General features: G+C 45.3%; 1 protein-coding gene across 1 annotated transcript; it reads left to right on the top strand.

Moving 5' to 3' along the window:
* The first annotated feature begins 18486 nt into the window (after nt 1–18486).
* LOC113886093 (extensin-like) lies at nt 18487–19377 on the top strand. Its single transcript, XM_027532023.1, has one exon. It carries the CDS (start codon nt 18487–18489, stop codon nt 19375–19377), a length of 891 nt encoding a protein of 296 aa, XP_027387824.1.
* The last annotated feature ends 2705 nt before the right edge of the window (nt 19378–22082 follow it).

The raw sequence follows: 22082 nt of genomic DNA, 5'->3' as shown, positions 1-22082 counted from the left end.
AGTGTTAGTCACTCAGTCACATCCAACCCTTCGTTACCCCATGGGCTGTAGCCCGCCAGGCTCCTCTGTCCATGGGATTCTCCAGGCAAGAATACTAGGATGGGCAGCCATTCCCTTCTCCAGGGGATCTTCCTAACCCAGGGATCAAACTTGGGTCTCCTGCATTGTAGACAGATTCTTTACCGCCTGAGCCACCAGGGAAATTAACTGTTACTCAGCCGTAAAAAAGAATAAAATAATGCCATTTGCAGCACATGGATAGACCTAGAGACTATTATACTAAGTGAAGTCAGACAAAGACAAATGTCATATGATCCCACTTAAAACACGGATTCTAGAAAAAATGATACAAATGAACTTATAAAACGGGAAAAGACTCATAGACATAGAAAACAAATTTATGGTTATCCAAAGGGAAAACAGGGGTGGAGGATGAATTAGGAGTCTAGGGTTAACAGACACACAGTACTATCCATAAAACAGACAAGGATCTACTGTATAGCTCAGAGAACTAAATTCAATACCTTGTAATAACCTATAACGGAAAGAATCTGAAAAAGAATATACATATTCTGAATCACTTTGATTTGTGCCTGAAATATTGTAAATTTACTATACTTCAATAAAATATATGTGTATATATATATTTTTAAAGCATTATGCTAAGTATAAGAATCTAGATGCAAAAAAAAAAAAAAATGTTTAGCCTTTTGAAAGCCTGAAAATGCCAAAAGAGCAAGCTAAGGTATCACAGAGATAAAAAGCGCAGATGTAGTCAGCCCCTGCGGTGGGGAAGCGAGGAGAAGGTGGAACGGCTGAGACGCAGAGGCGGAGGAGGAGGCGGGGCCAGGCCTCTGCAGAGGGGCGGGCGGGCGGCCGAGAGGCTGACGGCGCGGGCATCAGGAGCGCTGCGAGCTGGAGTCGCTTGCCGCTGTCGGAATAAACCGGCAGTGGCGGGTGGAGAAGCAGCAGCACCTGCGGAAATTCTGAGAGGCAGCCAGACCCAAGCAGAAGGGCCGTGTCCGCTTCCCTTCCACCTCTTCCAGCCTGCCTCCAGCGCCCCCTACCGGCGCTACCCGGAGCCGCTGGCGAAGCGGCTTTGCAAAAGGTGATTTACAGAGCCCCAGTGCCTGCCATTCAGGAGACCTGGATTCGATCCCTGGGTTGGGAAGGTCACTTCGAGAAGGGAAAGGCAACCCACTCCAATATTCTGGCCTGGAGAAGTCCATGGATTCCATGGAGTCACAAAGAGTCGGACACGACTTAGTGACTTTCACAGTGTCAGAACCAAGTACAGAAAAGTGTACTTGAAGCTCGGAGACAATAGCTTAATAAGTGACACAGTATTTTGAAACTAAAAAACGATACTGGGTTTGTAATCTATTATACATAATGAACTTAAAAAAAAAAAAACTATTGAGCAACTAGCGCATCTTTTATTTATCGTTGATGGATCTGAGTTCTTACACTTAAAGTTATGCTTTTAAGACCAGTAAATAAATGCTCCCATAATACCCGGAAGGTGTCTACTTATCACATTTCATTCAGTTCAGTTCAGTCACTCAGTCGTGTCCGACTCTTTGCGACCCCATGGACTGCAGCACACCAGGCTTCACTGTCCATCACCAACTCCCGGAGTTTACTCAAACTCATGTCCATTGAGTCAGTGATGCCATCCAACCATCCCGTCCTCTGTCGTCCCCTTCTCCTCCTGCCTTCAATCTTTCCCAGCATCAGGGTCTTTTCCAATGAGCCAGTTCTTCACATCAGTTGGCCGAAGTATTGCAGTTTCAGATTCAGCATCAGTCCTTCCAATGAATATTCAGGACTGATTTCCTTTAGGATAGACTGGTTGGATCTCCTTGCGGTCCAAGGGTCTCTCAAGAGTCTTCTCCAACATCACAGTTCAAAAGCATCAACTCTTCAGTGCTCAGCTTTCTTTATAGTCCAACTCTCACATCCATACATAACTACTGGAAAAACCATAGCTTTGACTAGATGGACCTTATTTGGCAAAATAATGTCTCTGCTTTTTAACATGCTGTCTAGGTTTGTCACAGCTTTTCTCCCAAGGAGAAAGCATCTTAATTTCATGGCTGTAGTCACCATCTGCAGTGATTTTGGAGCCCAAGAAAATAAAGTCTGTTACTGTTTCCACTGTTTCCCTATATATTGGCCATGAAGTAATGGGACCAGATTCCAAGATCTTGTTTCTTTGAATGTTGAGGTTTAAGCCAATTTTTTCACTCTCTTCTTTCACTTTCATAAGAGGCTCTTTATAATCACATTTCATTACATGCCCAATTATTCTGTCACCCATGAGTGCTTATCCAGTATCATCTGTTATTCTGGTTCCTGGGTTCTTAGTTATGTGATTTTGGGTTGTTGTTATTCAATCACTCAGTCATGTCCAACTCTTTGCAATCCCATGAACTGCAGCATGCCAGGCTTCCCTGTCTTTCACCATCTCCTGGAGCTTGCTCAAACTCATGTCCATTGAGTCCATGATGCCATCCAATCGTCTCATCCCCTGTAGCCCTCTTTTCCTCCAGCCCTCAATCTTTCCCAGCATCAGGGTCTTTTCTAATGAGTCAGCTTTTCACATCAGGTGGCCAAAGTATTGGAGCTTCAGCTTCAGCATCAGTCCTTTCAATAAATATTCACGGTTGATTTCCTTTAGGGTTGACTAGTTTGATCTCTTTGCTGTCCAAGAGTCTTCTCCAGCACCACAATTTGAAAGCATCAGCTCTTTGGTGCTCAGCCTCCTTTATGGTTCAACTCTCACATCCATACATGACTACTGGAAACCCCATATCGACCTTTGTTGGCAAAGTAATGTCTCTGCTTTTTAATATGCTGTCTAGGTTGGTCATAGCTTTTCTTCCAAGAAGGAAGTCATCTGAAATGGAGTTCCTCTGGTTGGATGTTGAAGGAAAGGGTAGTTTCTTCAGAAGATATAATTAAAATGTTGATTTGAGCTGGCATGTTGGTTCATCCTCTACCCCTCTCCCAACACTATCCACAACCCCTTCCTCCATATGGTCCCTTACATTCACATTAATCCACCCACAAAACAGCTTATCAGAATGAGATCTGAATATACCTGTGTCACTAAGTGAAGAAAGCAAGGCTAATGCAGCTTTGTAAGAAGCTGAGCCATTAGTATTTATATCCAGGTGCTCTGATTTAATATTCAGAACTCTGCCCACCACACCAGGATGCCCTTTGCACAAATGACTTTATCAGATTGACTGATGGTGTAGACTTCCTGGAGGAAAGTCAGAAATTATTCTATACAGTCCCCAAGCAGGCATAGGGCATCTGTAGCCCCACATCAGTGCACACAGCCAGCCAGGCCACCTCTCTTGGCTGAAGACAGATAGCATCTCACCTGAAATCCTGCAGGAAGGCAATGCTGGGCAGCCTCCTAGCAAACTAAGGACAACAGAGAGCCTCACCATGTTCACGATGAAGAAAATCTGAGAACTCTCTGAAAGAACACCCAGGCTTCTTTGTATCAACAATGACATTGCTCAGCCAATAGAAACAGTAAATATATATACAAATACATATGTATATATATTGTATAGATTATATATATACATTATATATAATATATATTATATAATGTATATATATATAATCTATCTAACCTTGGCCAAGTAAGTGCGATGGCTTCTGAGAGATGCATGGGATTCTCCCAAGCATTGCCTCAGAGGTGCAGATCTGTTTCCAGACTGGTTTCTTGAGAGTTTAACTTTGGTCCAAATGCCTTTCTCAGATTCGCAGACTCCCCAGAAGACTGTTCACTATAGCACTGAATTTTGACCTCTTTAGAGTTGGCAACTTCATTTTTGCTCTGTGTTTGGTTTTTATCACACACCCGAACACCAGCACATACACACACTTGCCCCTAGTGCTAGGAACTCCCATGCATTGACTATTACAAGCTCTGATTGCCATGCAAATAGAAAGAACACTCTAGTCCTCTCCTCACCCCCTATCCCTCCACGGCACCTCACAGTTGCATACCCAACTAACAGAAGAGAGGATTGGCTCAATGAAGAAAGCCAGAGCCAGTGAGAAAACCCAGATGACCCCCATCTACATTAATGAAGGAAACGACTATAGAGATCCCTCCCATTATACACGCGGGACACTGGGTTAGGCAGTGAGGATAACACACCTCTGTGTGGTGTAACACATCTTTGATGTTCACAGATTATTTAATTGCCCTGCATCCCCAATAGCAGACAAACAGATCAATGAGAACTGGCAAAACTCCTTGAAAAATGGGCCATGGCCTTTCATCTCAGAAATTTCAAAGACCCTTTGCAAACATTCATTAGGCCCAACCCCATTCCATAGGCAGTGGGTGGAAAACCCAACACAAACCATAAACTGAACTCTGTATCTCTTCCAGCCCAGTCACACAATCACCTCCTTCCAGTAGGATCAGAATAAGTATTTTGGTCTACTCATTTACTATTTCTTCTTTTCAGCCCTCAGGGGAGCTAGCCAGGTGCCATCTTTACAAGGAAACAGCTGTGTTCCTGCAGAGTGGCCTTCTTTTCTAAGGAGTGTACAATGATCTGCGGGAGAGTAGACACAACGAGAAAAAGTAGCAGACACCAACGACTATGTATAAAATAGGGAAACAACAAGGTCCTACAGCACAGCACAGGGAAATATAGGCAATATCCTGTAATAAATGACATGGAAAAGAATATGAAAAAGTATATATATGTGTGTGTACATGTATATACATACAACATTATAAATCAATTATGTTCTTGTTGTTTAGTCACTCACTTGTGTCTGACTCTGCAACCCCATGGACTACAGCATGCCAGGCTACCCCGTCTATCACCAACTCCCAGAGTTTACCCAAACTCATGTTGATTGAGTCAGTGATGCCACCCAACCATCTTGTCTTCTGTCATCCCCTTCTCCTCCTGCCCTCAGTCTTTCCCAGCATCAAGGCCTTTTCCAGTGAGTCAGTTCTTCCCAGCACATAGCCAAAGTTTTGGAGTTTCAGCTTTAGCATCAGTCCTTCCAATGAATATGGAGGATTGATTTCCTTGAGGATTGATTGCTTGGATTTCCTTGCAGTCCAAGGGACTCTCAAGAGTCTTCTCCAATGCTACAGTTTGAAAGCATCAATTTTTGGGCACTCAGCCTTCTTTATGGTCCATACATGATTACTGGGAAAACCAAAGCCTTGACTATACAGACTTTGTTGGTAAAGTAACATCTCTGATTTTTAATATGCTGTCTAGGTTGGTCATAGCTTTTCTTCCAAGAAGCAAGTGTCTTTTAATTTCATGGCTGCAGTCATCGTCCACAGCGATTTTGGAGCCCAAGAAAATAAAGTCTGTTTCTGTTGTTTCCCCATCTGTTTGCCATGAAACGATAGGACTGTACGCCTTGATCTTCATTTTTTGAATGTTGAGGTTTAAACCAGCTTTTTCACTTTCCTCTTTCACCTTCATCAAGAAGTTCTTCAGTTCCATTTCACTTTCTACCATAAGGGTGGTGTCATCTGCATATCTGAGGTTATTGATGTTTCTCCCAGCAATCTTGATTCCAGCCTGTGCTTTATCCAGCCTGTCATTTTGCATGATATACTCTGCAGATAAGTTAAATAAGCAGAGTGACAATATACAGCCTTGATGTAATCCTTTCCCAGTTTTGAACCAGTCCATTGTTCCATGTTCAGTTCTATCTGTTGCTTCTTGACCTGTACACAGATTTCTCAAGAGGCAGGTCAGGTGGTCTGATATGTCCATTTCTAAGAATTTCCCAGTTTGTTCTGATCCACACAGTCAAAGGCTTTAGCATAGTCAGTGAAGCAGAAGTAGATGTTTATCTGGAATTCTCTTGCTTTTTCGATGATTCAACAGATGTTGGCAATTTGATTTCTGATTCCTCTGCCTTTTCTAAATCCAGCTTGAACATCTGGAAGTTCTCGGTTCATGTACTGTTGAAGCCTAGATTGAAGGATTTTGAGTATTACCTTGCTAGCATGTGAAATGAGTGCAATCGTGCAGCAGTTTGAACATTCTTTGGCATTGCCTTTCTTTGGAATTGGAACGAAACTGACCTTTTCCAGTCCTGTGGCCACTGTTCAGTTTTCCAAATATGTTGGCATATTGAGTGCACTTTCACAGCATCATCTTTTAGGATTTGGAATAGCTCAACTGGAATTCCATCACCTCCACTAGCTTTATTCGTAATGATGCTTCCTAAGGCCCGCTTGACTTCGCACTCCAGGATATCTGGCTTTAGGTGAGTGATCACAGCTTTGATTAAAAAAGAAAAAAAACTTTTAAACAGAGTAGCACAGACTGAGGTGAGTCTCTGGCTTTTATCTTCAGAGCATTTGTTCACCCCCCAAGGCTAAAGAAGCATCAATCTCACCACACTCCATATATTCTATTTCTCATAGTAAGTAGCTTGTTTTGAGTGCCTACTGTGTTCTCAGTGCTTTGCACACTTCATTCCATTTTCTGGTTAAGAGATTACCTCTGGAATCAGAAAGATGTGGGTGCATGCATTTTCCTCACAAAATAGCTATAGCTAAAATAGGTATTTGACCTTAAACAAGATTAATTGCCCTTGGAGCCTCAGTTTCTTCATCTGTAAAATGGAAATAATAATCCTATCAATCACAAAGAGTTGTTGTGAGAATTAGATGAGTAAACTCATGTGAAGCAGTTAACATATGCCCAGCACCATTTAAATGCTCGATAAATATTAACCAATATTAAAGTTCACCACAACACCATGAAACAAGTATCTGAGACCACTTAGACTTCCTAGGTGGCACAGTGGTAAAGAATCCACCTGCCAATGCAGGAGACACAAGAGATGTGAGTTCAATCCTTGGGTCGGGAAGATCCCCTGGAGAAGGAAATGACAACCCACTCCAGGATCCTTGCCTGGAAGATAACACCATAAACCAAATCCAGCCCAAAGGGAAGCATGATAAAACCCATCAGGGCCTTCCCTCTAAGGACTAGGTTGGGCCAACAGAAGCTGGTCTATTGATGACATTTATATAATTTTCCCTTTGCCCTTTCCCCTTTGAAACAGACTGGGTGAGCATTCCTAGAGCTAGTCAGAGTCTGTGCTAATCCCTGGGCTGCATTATGAACTAGCCTTGCCCTCGTGTTGTTTACAGTCCATTGATACTCCAAAGCTCTAATGCTCAGAGTCTCTGGCCTCAAAGCTCTTGTTCTCAGATGGATCCTCAGGACCCGTAAAGGCATTTGGGTTTGGTGGTGTAGGCTGAGACTTAGATCAAATGAGACCTGAGTTCAAACTCCATCACTTCCCAATTAAGCTACCTTGAACAAATGTCTTAACCTCCCTGAGTCCTTCTCATCTGCAAGGTGTTGATGGCAATCTCATTAGCTACATGTGGTTGCTGGGAGAACTGAATGAGGTCATGCAGAGTATTTTATATGCCATTTGCCACTGATTGGAGTAGGAAATGGCAACCCACTACAGTATTCTTGCCTGGAAAATTCCATGGACAGAAGAACCTGGGGGTTGTAGTCTATGGGGTTGCAAGGAGTCGGACATGACTGAGGGACTGAGCATGCACACCACATGCCTGCTGTCAATAAATGGTAGCTGTTATTGCTAATAAGAATGATTTTGATCCCCTAACTGTGAATCTCTTTGGAAAGAAGTAAGGCCCACTGGAAGACACAGACCTAGGTGTCAGGGAGTCCCAAGTATAGTCTCCAGCTGCATCTTCAGATGTGTGTCAATCTTACGACCTCAGTCTCACCAGATACAGAATAGGAACAACACTTGCTGCCTCCTAGAGCTCTTTTCAGGATATATTAATTTTTTTTTTTTGCAAGACCCCTTGAAGCTGAAAGTGCTGACTAAATATTTCAAGATAGAAAATTGAAAAGTATAACATTTGTAATAAATAAAGAAGATGTGGTACATATATACAATGGAATATTACACTAAAAAGAATGAAACAATGCCATTGCAGCAACATGGACCGACCTAGAGATTGTCATACTAGTGAAATAAGTCAGACGGAGAAGCATCACTTGACATCCCTCATATGAGGAATCTAAAAAGACATGATACAAATGAACTTGTTTACAAAACAGAAACAGACTCACAGATTTAGAGAATGAACTTACAGCTGCCAGGGGAAGGATGGGGGGAAGAGATAGTTAGGGAGTTTGGGATGGGCATGTATACACTGCTATATTTAAAATGGGTAATCAACAAAGACCTACTTAGCACCCAAAGTTATGTGGCAGCCTGGATGGGAGGGGAGTTTAGGGGAAAACGGATACATGTATATGTATGGCTGAGTCCCTTTGCTGTCCACCTAAAATGATCACAACATTGTTAATCAGCTATCCTCCAATACAAAATGCTGCGCTAAATCACTTCAGTCACGTCCAACTCTTTGTGGACGTGGACTGTAGCCCGCCAGGCTCCTCTGTCCGTGGGATTCTCCAGGCAAGAACACTGGAGAGGGTTGCTATGCTCTCCTCCAGGGGGGTCTTCCCAACCCAGAGACTGAACCTGTGTCTCTTATGCCTCCTGGAAGGCAGGTTCTTTATCACTAGTGCCACCTGGGAAGACCCCGATACAAAATAAAAGTTTAATAATAAAAAGGAATCTTTCTGGAATGAGCAGTGCCTTAAAAAAAAAAAAAAAAAAGTATGTAATTTCTACCAAAACATTTCTAGGCAAACATCTCTAGGCAAAACATCAAACTGGTACCTGAACCTTGTCACCAGGGATATAGCCCCTGCAGCAACATCCCTCTTTGACTAATGCTAAGTGAGATCAATTCAAATAACACCACAATCTTCCCTGGTGGCTCAGATTGTAAAGAATCTGCCGCAGTAAGGAGACGCAGGTTTGATCCTTGGCTCTGGAAGAACCCCTGGAGAAGGGAATGGCAACCCACTTCAGAATTCTTATCTGGAGAATCCTATGGACTGAGGAGCCTGGCAGGTTAGAGTCCATGGGTTTGCAAAGAGTCAGATACGACTGAGCGACTAACAACATATGACACACTGCCATCCATCACTCACTTCCAGCTCAGGTGGGCAATGAGTGTTTAAAACAAAACTTTTTTCAATGTGCTTTCAATTTTTTGGCAAAAATAGAGTACACATGCATCGTAATATACCCAAGGCCATATTGCAGTAAGTGCTCTATTCAGTCAAGTTTCTCCAGAGAAACAAGACAAACAAGGATGCCTAAAAAGAGAGAATTTGCTCACATGATTATGGAGGCTTGCTGCTGCTGCTGCTAAGTCACTTCAGTCGTGTCCAACTCTGCGACCCCATAGACGGCAGCCCACCAGGCTCCCCCGTCCCTGGGATTCTCCAGGCAAGAACACTGGAGTGGGTTGCCACTTCCTTTTCCAATGCATGAAAGTGAAAAGTGAAAGTGAAGTCGCTCAGTCGTGTCTGACTTGTCGCAACCCCATGGACTGCAGCCTACCAGGCTCCTCCATCCATGGGATTTTCCAGGCAAGAGTACTGGAGTGGGGTGCCATCGCCTTCTCCGAAACCCCAAATCTAAAGGGAGGGCTGGCAGGCTGGAGATCCAAAGAGTTACAGTTCAAGCCTGGAGGCCATCTGCTGACAGAATTCCCCCTTCTCTCAGAAAGACTTTCAACTAATTGGAAGAGGGTAAAGAACCCACCTGCCAATTCAGGAGACTTAAGAGACGTGGGTTCAATCTTTGAGTCAGGCAAATCCTCTGGAGGAGGGCACAGCAACCCACTCCAGTATTCTTGCCTGGAGAATCCCATGGACAGAGGAACCTGGCGGGCTACAGTCCATGGGGTCGCAGAGTCAGACATCACTGAGCGACTAAGCATGCACGCACCCACATTATGGAGGGTACTCTGCTCTACTTAAAGTTCACTGATTTAAATGTTGTCATCACCTGAAAAAGCTCTTCAGATTCTCCAGGGTGGGGCCCAGCAATCTGCTTTTGAAAAGCCTTTCAGGAGATTCTGACACACGATCAAGACCACTGGCCTAAAAGCAGAAACAAGTCAAAAAGGTGCCTTAGGAAGCAAGCTCCTAGGTCCCCAGCATTCTGCTCATTTTCCAGATACACTCTGAACCATCTAGTGAATGCCTATGAGATTCCACCTATGAGATTTCAGGGTTGGTTTCTCAGCAAACCAGAGTTTTTCAAAATGTGAATCCCACTTGCTATATACCAGGTACTCTTCTAAAGTGCTTTAATGACATGCGTTCAATTTCATTTAAAGTGATTTTCTCCCCTAAGTTTGTAGTATTTATCTTTCTGAAGACAATATGGCTTAAAACTGCACTAAGACATTTGGAACACCCCCTATCAGCTCCTTTCATCCTTATAAATCCTTATAAATCCCATGATTATTATTGTCACTATTTCAAAGATCAGAAAACTGAGATGCAAAGAAATGACATTTTCAGGGAACCTGGCACCAGAGTCAAACCCCCACCACCGGTGAGGCCTTCTCTTAACTTACGAGCTGCTTGGGCCTCAGTCCTGAAGGCTGACTTGACCCACGGTGGACTGAGGTGTCCTCCAGGGACCATCTAGCTTCACTGGCGCCCATTGGCTGTTGCTCGATGGGTGCGTTTGCTTCCAGAGTAATTCCCCCAGGGCCTGCAAGCCGTCAGAGGCGTGCTGCCAGCATCACTAAACCAAGTAATTCAGTCAAACTATTTTAGCAGCTCCCACCTACACTGACCTAAGAGGTCAAGGGAATTGTGGATTGCTTTTAGAGTTTGCATTGGCCCCACTTTCCAACTTTGTAGAGCATGGTACAAAATATTAACTATTAAGCTAAAATTTAGTAGTATTTAGTACAAAGCATAAGCAATCACCAAGGACTGTTCCCACTAACCAAGAGGTCTGGTTCATGGAAAATTACCATATGTCTTATCCATGGATAGTTAATTGAGAAAAATTCCAGAATCATAAAGCATATATTCTGGAGATTTGAAAGAGATCTTCTGATTTAAGTCAACACACCTTCCCTGGGTCATCTTCCCTGGATCATGGTCTTGGTCAGTCATTCATTCAGACATTAACTGATGGGAATCCATCCCCACAGTTGTCCATTCCATGTCAGATACTAGAAAGGTCTTCATTCTTATGGGCCAAGGGCTATCTCTCTGAAGCCTCATCCTTTGACCCCTAGGTTTAATCTGTCCTTCACTTTATCCTCAGGTGCCTGCAAACAGTGAGCGCGCCATCCCCAAGCCTTCCTTCCAGCTCTCATCTCTGCCATTCCTTCCACCAGCCGAGCGTCATCTCCAAGCTCAGCCCAGTTTTGTCTGTGTCCCTCTTACCGTGTGGCAACCAAAACTGAGCCCATATTCCAGGACAGGTCTGATCAAGAAGAAGAACAAAGCAATCCCCTCCCATCTGATGGACTGGGATACAAATACAGTTAATGCCATCATGATGTGTCTTTATAGGCACAGAAACAGAGTTCATTTTTTTTAACTATTTTTTTGGCCATACAGCGTGACAGGCAAGATCCTGGTTCCCCAATCAGGGTTCAAACCTGTGCCCCCTGCAATAAAGGCATGGAGCCTTAACAACTGGACCACCAGGGAGGTCCCCAGAGTTCATTTCTGAATACACACATATAAATAAACTCTAAATACCAGGAGTCTATTAAATGATAAAAAACATTTTTGAATACTCAAAAAAACTTTTTTTAACAATTTAAAAACACATGGCTTTTCCTCACTCCTCCCATACTCCTCTCTGTCTTCCATTTCAGTTAGCATCATGAGCGTGGCAGCAGCTAGTTGAAAGATTCTTGGATTTCAGAGGCCCTCAGGGCCATGACAGGAGCTGCCCCAAGTCCTCCTGCCTGAACCCAGGGATGTCCCTCCCCACTGGGGTACTGGGCTGGGAGGCAGGATCTGCCTCACTCTGTGACACACAGTAATGACTTTGTGTAGATGAAGCAGCCACAGGACTCAGCCTCCAGGAGCAGGCCCTGAGCGCAGACCTCCTGGGCACTTGCTCAGCCACTTTGTAAAGGCAGAGTCCGCTCTCCTCCGGGGAAGAGGTGAAGGGAAGGAGCATGTGCTGAGCTCTAGTGTACGGCAGGCTCTGTGGGGTTTCTGTGCCTTCTGTCTCCTAGATCCCCCCTCACCTCTGAGGGGTGCATGTTGTCCTCAAAGGGCTTAAATTGGCATGTAAGGCCAAGGCCCTGCAGCTGGTTGGAAGCAGGTGGGATGAGAACCCTGCTGCCCAAGGTCACGTATTCCTACGACAGGCCCACCAGGGAGACCAGGTGGTCAGCACTCCCCATGGCAGCCTGCACTGAACCTCGTGCTCTGTGAGATGAGGCTGGGGCGTTTAGTGGGAACCACCAAACAGGCCCCTTCTCAGGAGCAGAGGCCCCGAGGCCCAGGAATCCCAGGACCCAACAGGGTCTCAGAGGTCCCTGCCCTCTAATAAGTCACTTCTCCCCACCTTGGGAAATGGGTCCTCGGCTGGCTCACAGATGTCTGGGTTTTCTCTGTGGCCTGGGAAAAGCTTGCACCACTACGAAGTTAATCAGTGCATGTTAATTAACAACAATGAGCCTTTTTCTCTCCCCCTACCCACCCCTTTGCACTTAGTGAAATGCCTGGGATTAAGCAGATTATTCACGATACCTAAAACTGCCACTTTTCAAGTCAGGTCATTCTGAGGGTATGTTCCAAGAAGGTGGATAAGAGAGATTCAAATCACTTTTAGGAGGTCTTCAGATTCCCAAGGCATTAAAGGTCTCTTGTGGGTCCAGCCTGGTGGTTATAATGTCTCTTGTCTGCATGGGGAGCTAATTTGCAGTTAAATAAGTTAAGAGGGGCATCTCCCAGTGTGTTCCAAGGAAAAAATACCATTAATCATGATGGGTACTTACATGGGGCCTTTAATCTGTGCCTCTCAAAGTATCTTAATCACCATTAATTATACCTCCCAGTATACCCTGAGGCAGGTGAAAACTAATATACCCATTTTACAAGTGAATAAAGGACTATCTGGGGAGGAGGAGTAAATTATCTGGGGCCACACATAAGCCAGTGGCAGAGTAAGCAATTTCAGCCGCAGGTCAGGACCTAGGCTACCCTGTTTTCATTGGCGCTTCCCTCTGAAGGACTGGGCTCTGGGAGAGAATCAAAGATGCTATTGTGGTACCACTTCTAAGGGCCAATGAAATTGATCACTCTTAAAAAAGAAAAGTACCCTGTTTATGGAATGCATAAAAGCAGTATATTATCATGCTTTGGACATTGTCCCTCAGGCTAAAGGTGGCCAGTGACTGTCAGAATGTGTGAGACACATCTGACTATGACTCAGTCGTCCTGGGCCATGACAAAGATGCTCCTTTCAATGGAGTCACAGAATGGGGTGTCCAAGTTGATCTGAACAAACAGATGTTCTGTAGCAGCTCCTTATGTCCAGGGTTCTCTTTTCTCCCAGTGTCTCCCTCTGTGCACCTCAGCTTTGGGTCCCCAACCCCACACCATAGGAGCACATAGCAGGGATGTCTGATCTACTGTTGGAGACTCAAGGAGAGCCCAAAAGAAGAGCATGAGCACGTCAGCAGAGGTGGCGGGGCGCTCTAGACGTGCGAGAGCATGAGCATGAGGAATACAAGGAGCTTTTTCTTTGTTGACTGCACCAGGTTTAGTGGCAGCATGCAGGTGCTGCCGTGGGGGCATGTGGGATCTAGGTCCCCGACAGAAACAGATTCACAGACACTGAAAACAAACTTACGGTCACCAAAGCAGAAAGTGAGGGACAAATGAGTATGGGATTAATAGATACACACTACCGTGCATAAAACAGATAAGCAACAAAGATTTACTGTATAGCACAGGGAACTATACTAAATAGCTTTAAAAACATATAACAAAATATAGTATAAAAAACCCTCCTCTCTGCCCTCCTCTCCCACCCTCTCCCCTACTCAGTCTTCAGGCTATTCTTTTCTCAAGCATGCCCTGCTCCCGTCTTGTGGCCTGCTCCCTCACCAAGTCTTTGCTTACAGTCATCTTCGAGTCAAGACATTCCCAATCACCTACTTAATTCTGCAGCCTCCTCTCCTGCCTACACTGCCAACCCACCTTAGCATCATCCACCCCACCTTCTTACCCCCATTCTCTCCCCAAACCCCCCCTTCATAGCTCTTGATGGCTTTAGTCCCATAGATCATTTGGTACTCCCTGGAGAGCTCTAAAATATAAGCTTAATGAGAGCAGGATTCTTACCAGTTAGCTGTGTTCTCTACAGTGGAACAGGGCCTAGTACATACTGGTGATCAACGAATATTTATTGACTAAATCTTTTAACAGTGCCTTGTGCAGGGAAAGTATTCAGCTTTAGCTAATTAAAACTGATCTACAAAAAAGATATAAATATCATTATTGAGCAAGTGGAAAATCTTGAATATGTGTTCTATGTTATATAATATTACTGTGCCAGTATGCAATTTCTTGAATGTAATTATGTAAGTTATATAGGAGAATGACCTTGTGCTTAGGAGACAGAAGCTGATGTATTTAGGGGGCAGGTGTCATGATATCCACAACTTACATTCCGATGTTTCAATAATGTATAAATACTGAGATGTGAGTAGATCAAAACAATTAGCAAGTCTAGATGAAGGGCATACTGTGTTCATTGTAATGTATTTTAAAAATCATCTTCACTTTGAAATTCTTCAAAATAAGGTGTTGATGTGTTTAGTTTGTCATGTGCCAACTTGGCTCAGCTGAACTACATTTCCCAGAAATCCTTTCCCATACGGTCCCAGTAGGATGGGCCACAGGGAGACTCCAGTGTTTCCCATACGACCCCAGTAGGATGGGCCACAGGAGACTCCAGTGTTTCCCATACGACCCCAGTAGGATGGGCCACAGGAGACTCCAGTGTTTCCCATACGACCCCAGTAGGATGGGCCACAGGAGACTCCAGTGTTTCCCATACGACCCCAGTAGGATGGGCCACAGGAGACTCCAGTGTTTCCCATACGACCCCAGTAGGATGGGCCACAGGAGACTCCAGTGTTTCCCATACGACCCCAGTAGGATGGGCCACAGGAGACTCCAGTGCACGGTGTGGAGGATGGCAGTGGAGCAGCAGGCGGCGTCAGCTTGCCCACTTGTCCATCGGGCCAAGTGTGAGGCAGCAGTGTCAGCTGCTCTGCCAACCCTAGGCTCCCTTAAGATTCTCTGACTCCTGGGCCAGGTGTGTGTTTTGGGTCCGTGAAGAAGAGCCCCAGCTTCTTCAGGACACCCATTCCATTGAGATCAAAGGCAACAGGTACTCCATTGAGCAGTCCAGCATTCTGTGAGTGCCAGCCTTTTCCCCTGTTAAATCCATCTTCCTGTCCTCACTGCCTGCCCTGAAGACTTCAAGTAAGACCATCCAAGGCAAAGAATCCTCACAGACATCCTTACAGAGATGGCTTAACTAGCTCCCACAACTGCATACGATCATGTTCATATAACAGATTCCTTTACACACACACACACACACACACACACATTCTGAACTTGGTATCAGGAGTAGGGCTTACTCCATTAGTGTAAAAAGCCACATTCACAAATCTCTTTGAGATGAATTGTTTATCTTTGGCTAAATCGTACTCTTAAACTTTCTATTGTTTGGTTGAGAGGATTTGAAAGGCACACTCAGTCTTTCTAGAGGGCCTTTGGCTTGACAAAAAGGTACTGTGAGGCACCACCTTTGCTATTTCTACTGCCATAACCAAAGTTTTATGGTCACACCCTTGGCTTCACCTTCAGGTTTTCCTGGCAGTGTCCTGGATCTGATCTCTGCTTAGAAGCAATTTCTTAGCTTTAGAACCATATGCCATCTGGAGAGGCTGAGAATCCTCCAACCTATCACATCCCAGCTTCTTTGTGCTTAATAGTCCCTCCCCTGATTTTCCCCTCTCCTCAAATTTCACAATAAGCAGCCAGGAAAAATCAGGAGACACATTCCACTCTTTATCTAGAAATCCTTTAGTAGATCACCTACTTCATTAAGTATATTTTCTAGTTTCCACCTTGCTGCTGAAAACAGCGTTGCTAATGATTTCTGCTACAACATAATGAAAATCTCCTTTTCTCTTTAAGTTTCCATAAGATTTTTCTTCATGTGCCCACTGATAAATGCACTGCAGGTGCATCACTTCTGTAATATTAATGCATAACCCACTGAATCAAACCTAGATGGAAGGATATTCTACAAAATGACAGCCAGTATTGTTCAAAAGTGTCTAAGTCATGAAAAACAAGAAAAGACTGAGGAACTGAAGAGAAATAATAAGTAAATAAACGCAATGCGGCATCTGGACTGGATCTTGGGACTAGAAGAACATAAGTGGCAAGGGCTTAGAGTGTAATTACTGGTATTATAGCAATGTTAATCTATTTCCTGCTTTTGATCATTGTATTATGATTCTATAAGGTGTTACATTGAGGGAAGCTGAGTGAAGACTATTTGGGAAATATTTTGCAATTTTTTTGTAAGTCAAAAATTATTTCCAAATAAAATTTAAAAATCTCTATGCTTGAAGAATTCTTAAAAAAAAGAAAAAGATTTTCCTTACTTATGGCATCTGGTCCCATCACTTCATGGGAAATAGATGGGGAAACAGTGAAAACAGTGTCAGACTTTATCTTTTGGGGCTCCAAAATCACTGCAGATGGTGACTGCAGCCATGAAATTAAAAGGTGCTTACTCCTTGGAAGGAAAGTTATGACCAACCTAGATAGCATATTCAAAAGCAGAGACATTACTTTGCCAACAAAGGTTCGTCTAGTCAAGCCTATGTTTTTTCCTGTGGTCATGTATGGATGTGAGAGTTGGACTGTGAAGAAGGCTGAACACTGAAGAATTGATGCTTTTGAACTGTGATGTTGGAGAAGACTCTTAAGAATCCCTTGGACTGCAAGGAGATCCAACCAGTCCATTCTGAAGGAGATCAGCCCTGGGATTTCTTTGGAAGGAATGATGCTAAAGCTGAAACTCCAGTACTTTGGCCACCTCATGCAAAGAGTTGACTCATTGGAAAAGACTCTAATGCTGGGAGGGATTGGGGGCAGGAGGAGAAGGGGATGATAGAGGATGAGATGGCTGGATGGCATCACTGACTCGATGGATGTGAGTCTGAGTGAACTCCGGGAGTTGGTGATGGACAGGGAGGCCTGGCGTGCTGCGATTCATGGGGTTGCAAAGAGTTGGACACGACTGAGCAACTGAACTGAACTGAACTGAACTGAAGCCCTAAATTCTACAAGTCGGGTGCACCTAATGTTTCACTAACATTCTCTTCAAAACCCATAGCTTGCTTCCAAAGGCACATCCATTTTAGGGTTTTTTATGGCAACACCCCATTCCCAGGAACTAAAATCTGTATTCATTATCTACTGCTGCTGCTGCTGCTAAGTCGCTTCAGTCGTGTCCGACTCTGTGTGACCCCATAGACAGCAGCCCACCAGGCTCCCCCATCCCTGGGATTCTCCAGGCAAGAACACTGGAGTGGGTTGCCATTTCCTTCTCCAGTGCATGAAAGTGAAAAGTAAAGTGAAGTCGCTCAGTTGTGTCTGACTCTTCGCGACCTCATGGACTGCAGCCTACCAGGCTCCTCCGTCCATGGAATTTTCCAGGCAAGAGTACTGGAATGGGGTGCCATCTCCTTCTCTGTCATTATCTACTGCTTTAGAACAAATTACTCCAAATCTCAGCATATTAAAAAATTAACATTTATTATCTCACAGAGTTTCAAGCTGTCAGGAATCTGAAAGCAACTTAGGGTCTCTCGCAAGATGCTAGTTACACTGAAAGCCCGGGCTACTCTAGGACTGGCTGAGACTGAAGATTTTGTCCCTAGGTTCATTCTTATGCTTGTTGGTAGACCTCAGGTCCTCACTGGATACTGGCTGGAAGCTTCAGTTCCGTGGCATGTGGGTCACTCTAGAAGGTAGCTCACAGCATGGCAGCTGGCTTTTCTCAGAGCAAGAGATTCAAGAACATGAGGTGAGGTGGAGGAAAAGAGAGTCCTCAGATTTCCTCCATCCAGCTAGTTTAAGCAGATATGAAATGTTTGTTACAGAATGACTGTTACAGAGTTATTTCTGGGAGACATAGAATTAAGCCTGACTGCTACAAATTCAGGTCAAGTCATCCAAGAGATACACACAACCACACCATGAGACTGTTCTTGTAGAAACCCCACTGCTGCTTCTGCCTGCCCTTTGCATCTATGGAGCAGGGCCCAGAGAATAGATGCTCCACCACAGCGTCCAGGAAGATCAGCCTCTCCACACAGCATCCCTCATCCAACACCCACGTCCCTTACCAACATGTGTCCCTCACCCAACATGTGTCCCTCACCCGCCGCCCACGTCCCTCACCCACGACCCGTGTCCCTCACCCACCACCCGCGGCCCTCACCCTCTGCCCATGTCCCTCACCCTCCACCCGCGTCCCTCACCCTCTGCCTTCACCCCTCACCCTCTGCCTGTGGCCCTCACCCTCCACCCGCGTCCTTCACCCATGACCCACGTCCCTCACCCGCCTCAGCGTCCCTCACCCTCCACCTTCACCTATCACCCTCTGCCCACGTCCCTTATCCACAGCCCATGTCCCTCAACCGCCTCAGCGTCCCTCACCTGCCTCAGCGTCCCTCACCTTCCGCCCACGTCCTTCACCCTCCACCCACATCCCTCACCCGCCACAGGCGTCCCTCACCCGCCGCATTCACCCCTCACCCTCCGCCCGCATCCCTCACCCTCCACCCGCATCCCTCACCCGCCACCTTTACCCCTCACCCTCTGCCTGTGGCCCTCACCCTCCCCACGTGTCCCTCACCCGCCTCAGCGTCCCTCACCTTCCACCTTCACCCCCACCCTCCGCCAGCGTCCCCTACCCTCTGCCCGCATCCCTCACCCACTGCCTTCACCCCTCACCCTCCGCCTTCGTCCCTCACCTGCCGCCCGCGTCCCTCACCCCATGACCCACGTCCCTCACCTGCCTCAGCGTCCCTCACCCTCCACCTTCACCCCTCACCCTCTGCCTGCGTCCCTCACCCGCCGCCTTCACCCCTCACCTCCGCCAGCGTCCCTCACCCTCTGCCCGCGTCCCTCACCTACTGCCTTCACCCCTCACCCTCTGCCTGCGGCCCTCACCCTCCACCTTTGTCCCTCACCTGCTGCCCGCGTCCTTCACCCCACGACCCACATCCCTCACCTGCCTCAGCGTCCCTCACTCGCCGCCTTCACCCCTCACCCTCTGCCTGCGGCCCTCACCCTCCACCCACGTCCCTCACCCTCTGCCCGCGTCCTTCACCCATGACCCGCGTCCCTCACCCACCTCAGCGTCCCTCACCCTCCACCTTCACCCATCACCCTCTGCCCGCGTCCCTCAACCACAGCCCATGTCCCTTACCTGCCTCAGCATCCCTCACCCTCTGCCCGCATCCCTCACCCTCCACCCGTGTCCCTCACCCACCGCCCGAGTCCCTCACCCTCTCCCACGTCCTTCACCCTCCGCCTTCGTCCCTCATCCACTACCTGCATTTTGTCATCCAGGTCTCAGAAGGCATGTCTAGGTCACAGGCAGAATCCTAACTACAGAGAAGTCTGTAAATTATTATTAGCAGAGTCACTGCTGCTACACTGAGAATCTATGTCTGAAGAGGGACAGGATGATGAGAGACGTCAGCAGGCACATTCTCCTGTGACTGTGGGTGTCTGAAACTTTGAATACTCCAAATAGAACACCTTTGAACCACGAAGTCAAGAGACCCTGGAATGAAAAACAGAGGGTGATAGAAAACTGGAAGAAGGCAACAGTTTAAAACAGAAAAAGAATTAAGGACTCTTTATACTCATATGAAGGGTGGCCCATTTATAGGGGAAAAAAAAAAAACCAGTAAAACTAGAATTTTCTCAATTCTTCCCAGTTTCAAATATTCTCTCCCATAGTCAACGTATTACACATACTCTTGACAGACGTTGTGTCCTAGTTGTTTTAATAGTATTTTTACACCTCCAATTTCTACATGGTAATCCTACCACTACTCTTTTGGGCAGACTCTCTTCTTTGAACTCTTCAGAGAATGAATCTATGATCTTCCTCACTTTGTGGATGCACCTGGAATCTAACTCCTGCTTAAACAAACTTGTAGCCAATTCTCCAATGCTTAGCCTCATATTTATCCCATCTTTCCAGAAGGACTTGGTGCCACCCTGTCTGAGTCTGTAAAGGGTCCCATGGTGTAAATAGGCCCTTGACTTTTCCCCAGAATTTTTTTTCTGCTCACCCAGAATTAGCCCTATTCCATTCCATCTTCCAAAATTTTGTTTCTATCATATCTTTTCTCCTCTATTAATCCTTAAGAGTGTGTGCTTTAAAAAAAAAAAAAATCCTCTTATCATTGTTAATTTAGAGGGGTTTCAAGAGGGAACAGATCTGAATGGGTATGTTCAACCTGCCTCCTTCAATCAGAAGTCCAGGCCTTGGGTTTGGCTCCCCATTTTAAATAAACTTCAATCACTTTATCACTTTTGGTTGAGCATGAGAGTGAAGTGAAAGTGTTAGTCACTCAGTCATGTCCAACTCTTTGTGACCCCATGGACTGCAGTCCGCAAGCCGCCTCTGTCCATGAAATTTTCCAGGTAAGAATACTGGAAGGGATAGCCATTTCCTTTTCCAGGGGATCTTCCTGACCCACGGATTGAATCCGAGTCTCCTGCATTGCAGGCAGACTTTTTACCATATACATTTCCTTAAACTTGTCCAGGAGTCTTTCATACTCTAGACCTGGGTTTGGGAGCAGAATGGATGGTGTTCATCATCTGAGAAATGAATCACCTGTCTCCACCGCTTTCCATGAGGATTTCAGGTGTTTCCCCAAAAAGGATTTGCCTCTAATGGCCCAAACTTTGGGAAAATCCTTTTTAGGCAAAGTATCTGTCATATCCATGTTTAATCACATTACTTATCAATCAAATGAATGGATTGGTTGAGCAGTAAAGAGTGGGACTCAGTTGTCTTTCTATGGGGAGTTGTCTAATGCAGAGATTCTCAAACACCCATCCACAAGTGTTTCCACCAATTCACAACAAAAGGAGAAAAATGGGACTGTTGTATTAATGTCCATTCAGTGAAATACATTCAATGTATAAGGCTACTTTGTTGTTAATCCTTCCTACTTTAATGTTAAATTATTTTAATGCCATGCTGGAAAGTGTAGATTTTAGAGTTTATTGTTTTACTGATTTTTGTTTCTCAGCAAAATAAAACATTGTTGACCTTCTGTTAGCTAATTGTTAAAATTTTCACATTTCCATGAAATTCTTGAGCCTGGGAGCTGTGGGTACAATAGGAGTTCTCAGTGGAAAGGACTTTTGGAGCCATGGAGGGGCATGAATGGGGCCAGCAGTGGGTGAAACAGTGGTGTCAGCAAGCTGTGGTTTGAAATCTTCCCACAGCTGCCCATTCTTCTTCTCCATTCCCATTACCCTCTCTGAGGTCACACCAGCTCTAAATGCCTACACACCACACTGTCCAAACTGAGAACTGCCTGTCTCCTATGAATGCTGTGGCGTGTTGAGGGGTGTTCCAGGAAAGAGACTGGGGGGGCCACTCATCACTGTGTGTCAGGTTTTATTACCTGGTCTCTCACGGGGGTGTTTTTGCCTCATCTTGGTTCAACATTCTGGGACTTCTTTTCTACATATGACAACTTGACATATTCTGGCTATAAAGGCAAAGTGATACCGGAGAAGGAACTCTGGACTCAGAGCCAGAAACAGGACACCACTTTCCAGCCATGCGACGGGGGCAACCTCTCTGACCTCAGTTTCCTCATCTGCAAAATAAACATAATGATGCCACCTTCATGGACTTGTTGCAGGAATTAATTATTTTAACATAGGTTTTAGTCCATTTGGGGGGCTATTGCAAAAGTACCATAGATTGGCTTGAACAACAACCATTTATTTCTCACAGTTCTGGAAGCTGGTTAAGCCCGAGATAAAGGTATTAGCAGATTC

This window comes from Bos indicus x Bos taurus, chromosome 29 (genome assembly GCF_003369695.1).
Source record: "Bos indicus x Bos taurus breed Angus x Brahman F1 hybrid chromosome 29, Bos_hybrid_MaternalHap_v2.0, whole genome shotgun sequence".
In the NCBI taxonomy this organism is placed as follows: Eukaryota; Metazoa; Chordata; class Mammalia; order Artiodactyla; family Bovidae; genus Bos; species Bos indicus x Bos taurus.
This window is presented reverse-complemented; position numbering and strand designations above follow the sequence as displayed.

Coding starts and splice junctions, on each gene's coding strand:
- LOC113886093 (XM_027532023.1), top strand. CDS start 18,487: ATGTCCCTCACCCTCCACCCGCGTCCCTCACCCTCTGCCTTCACCCCT.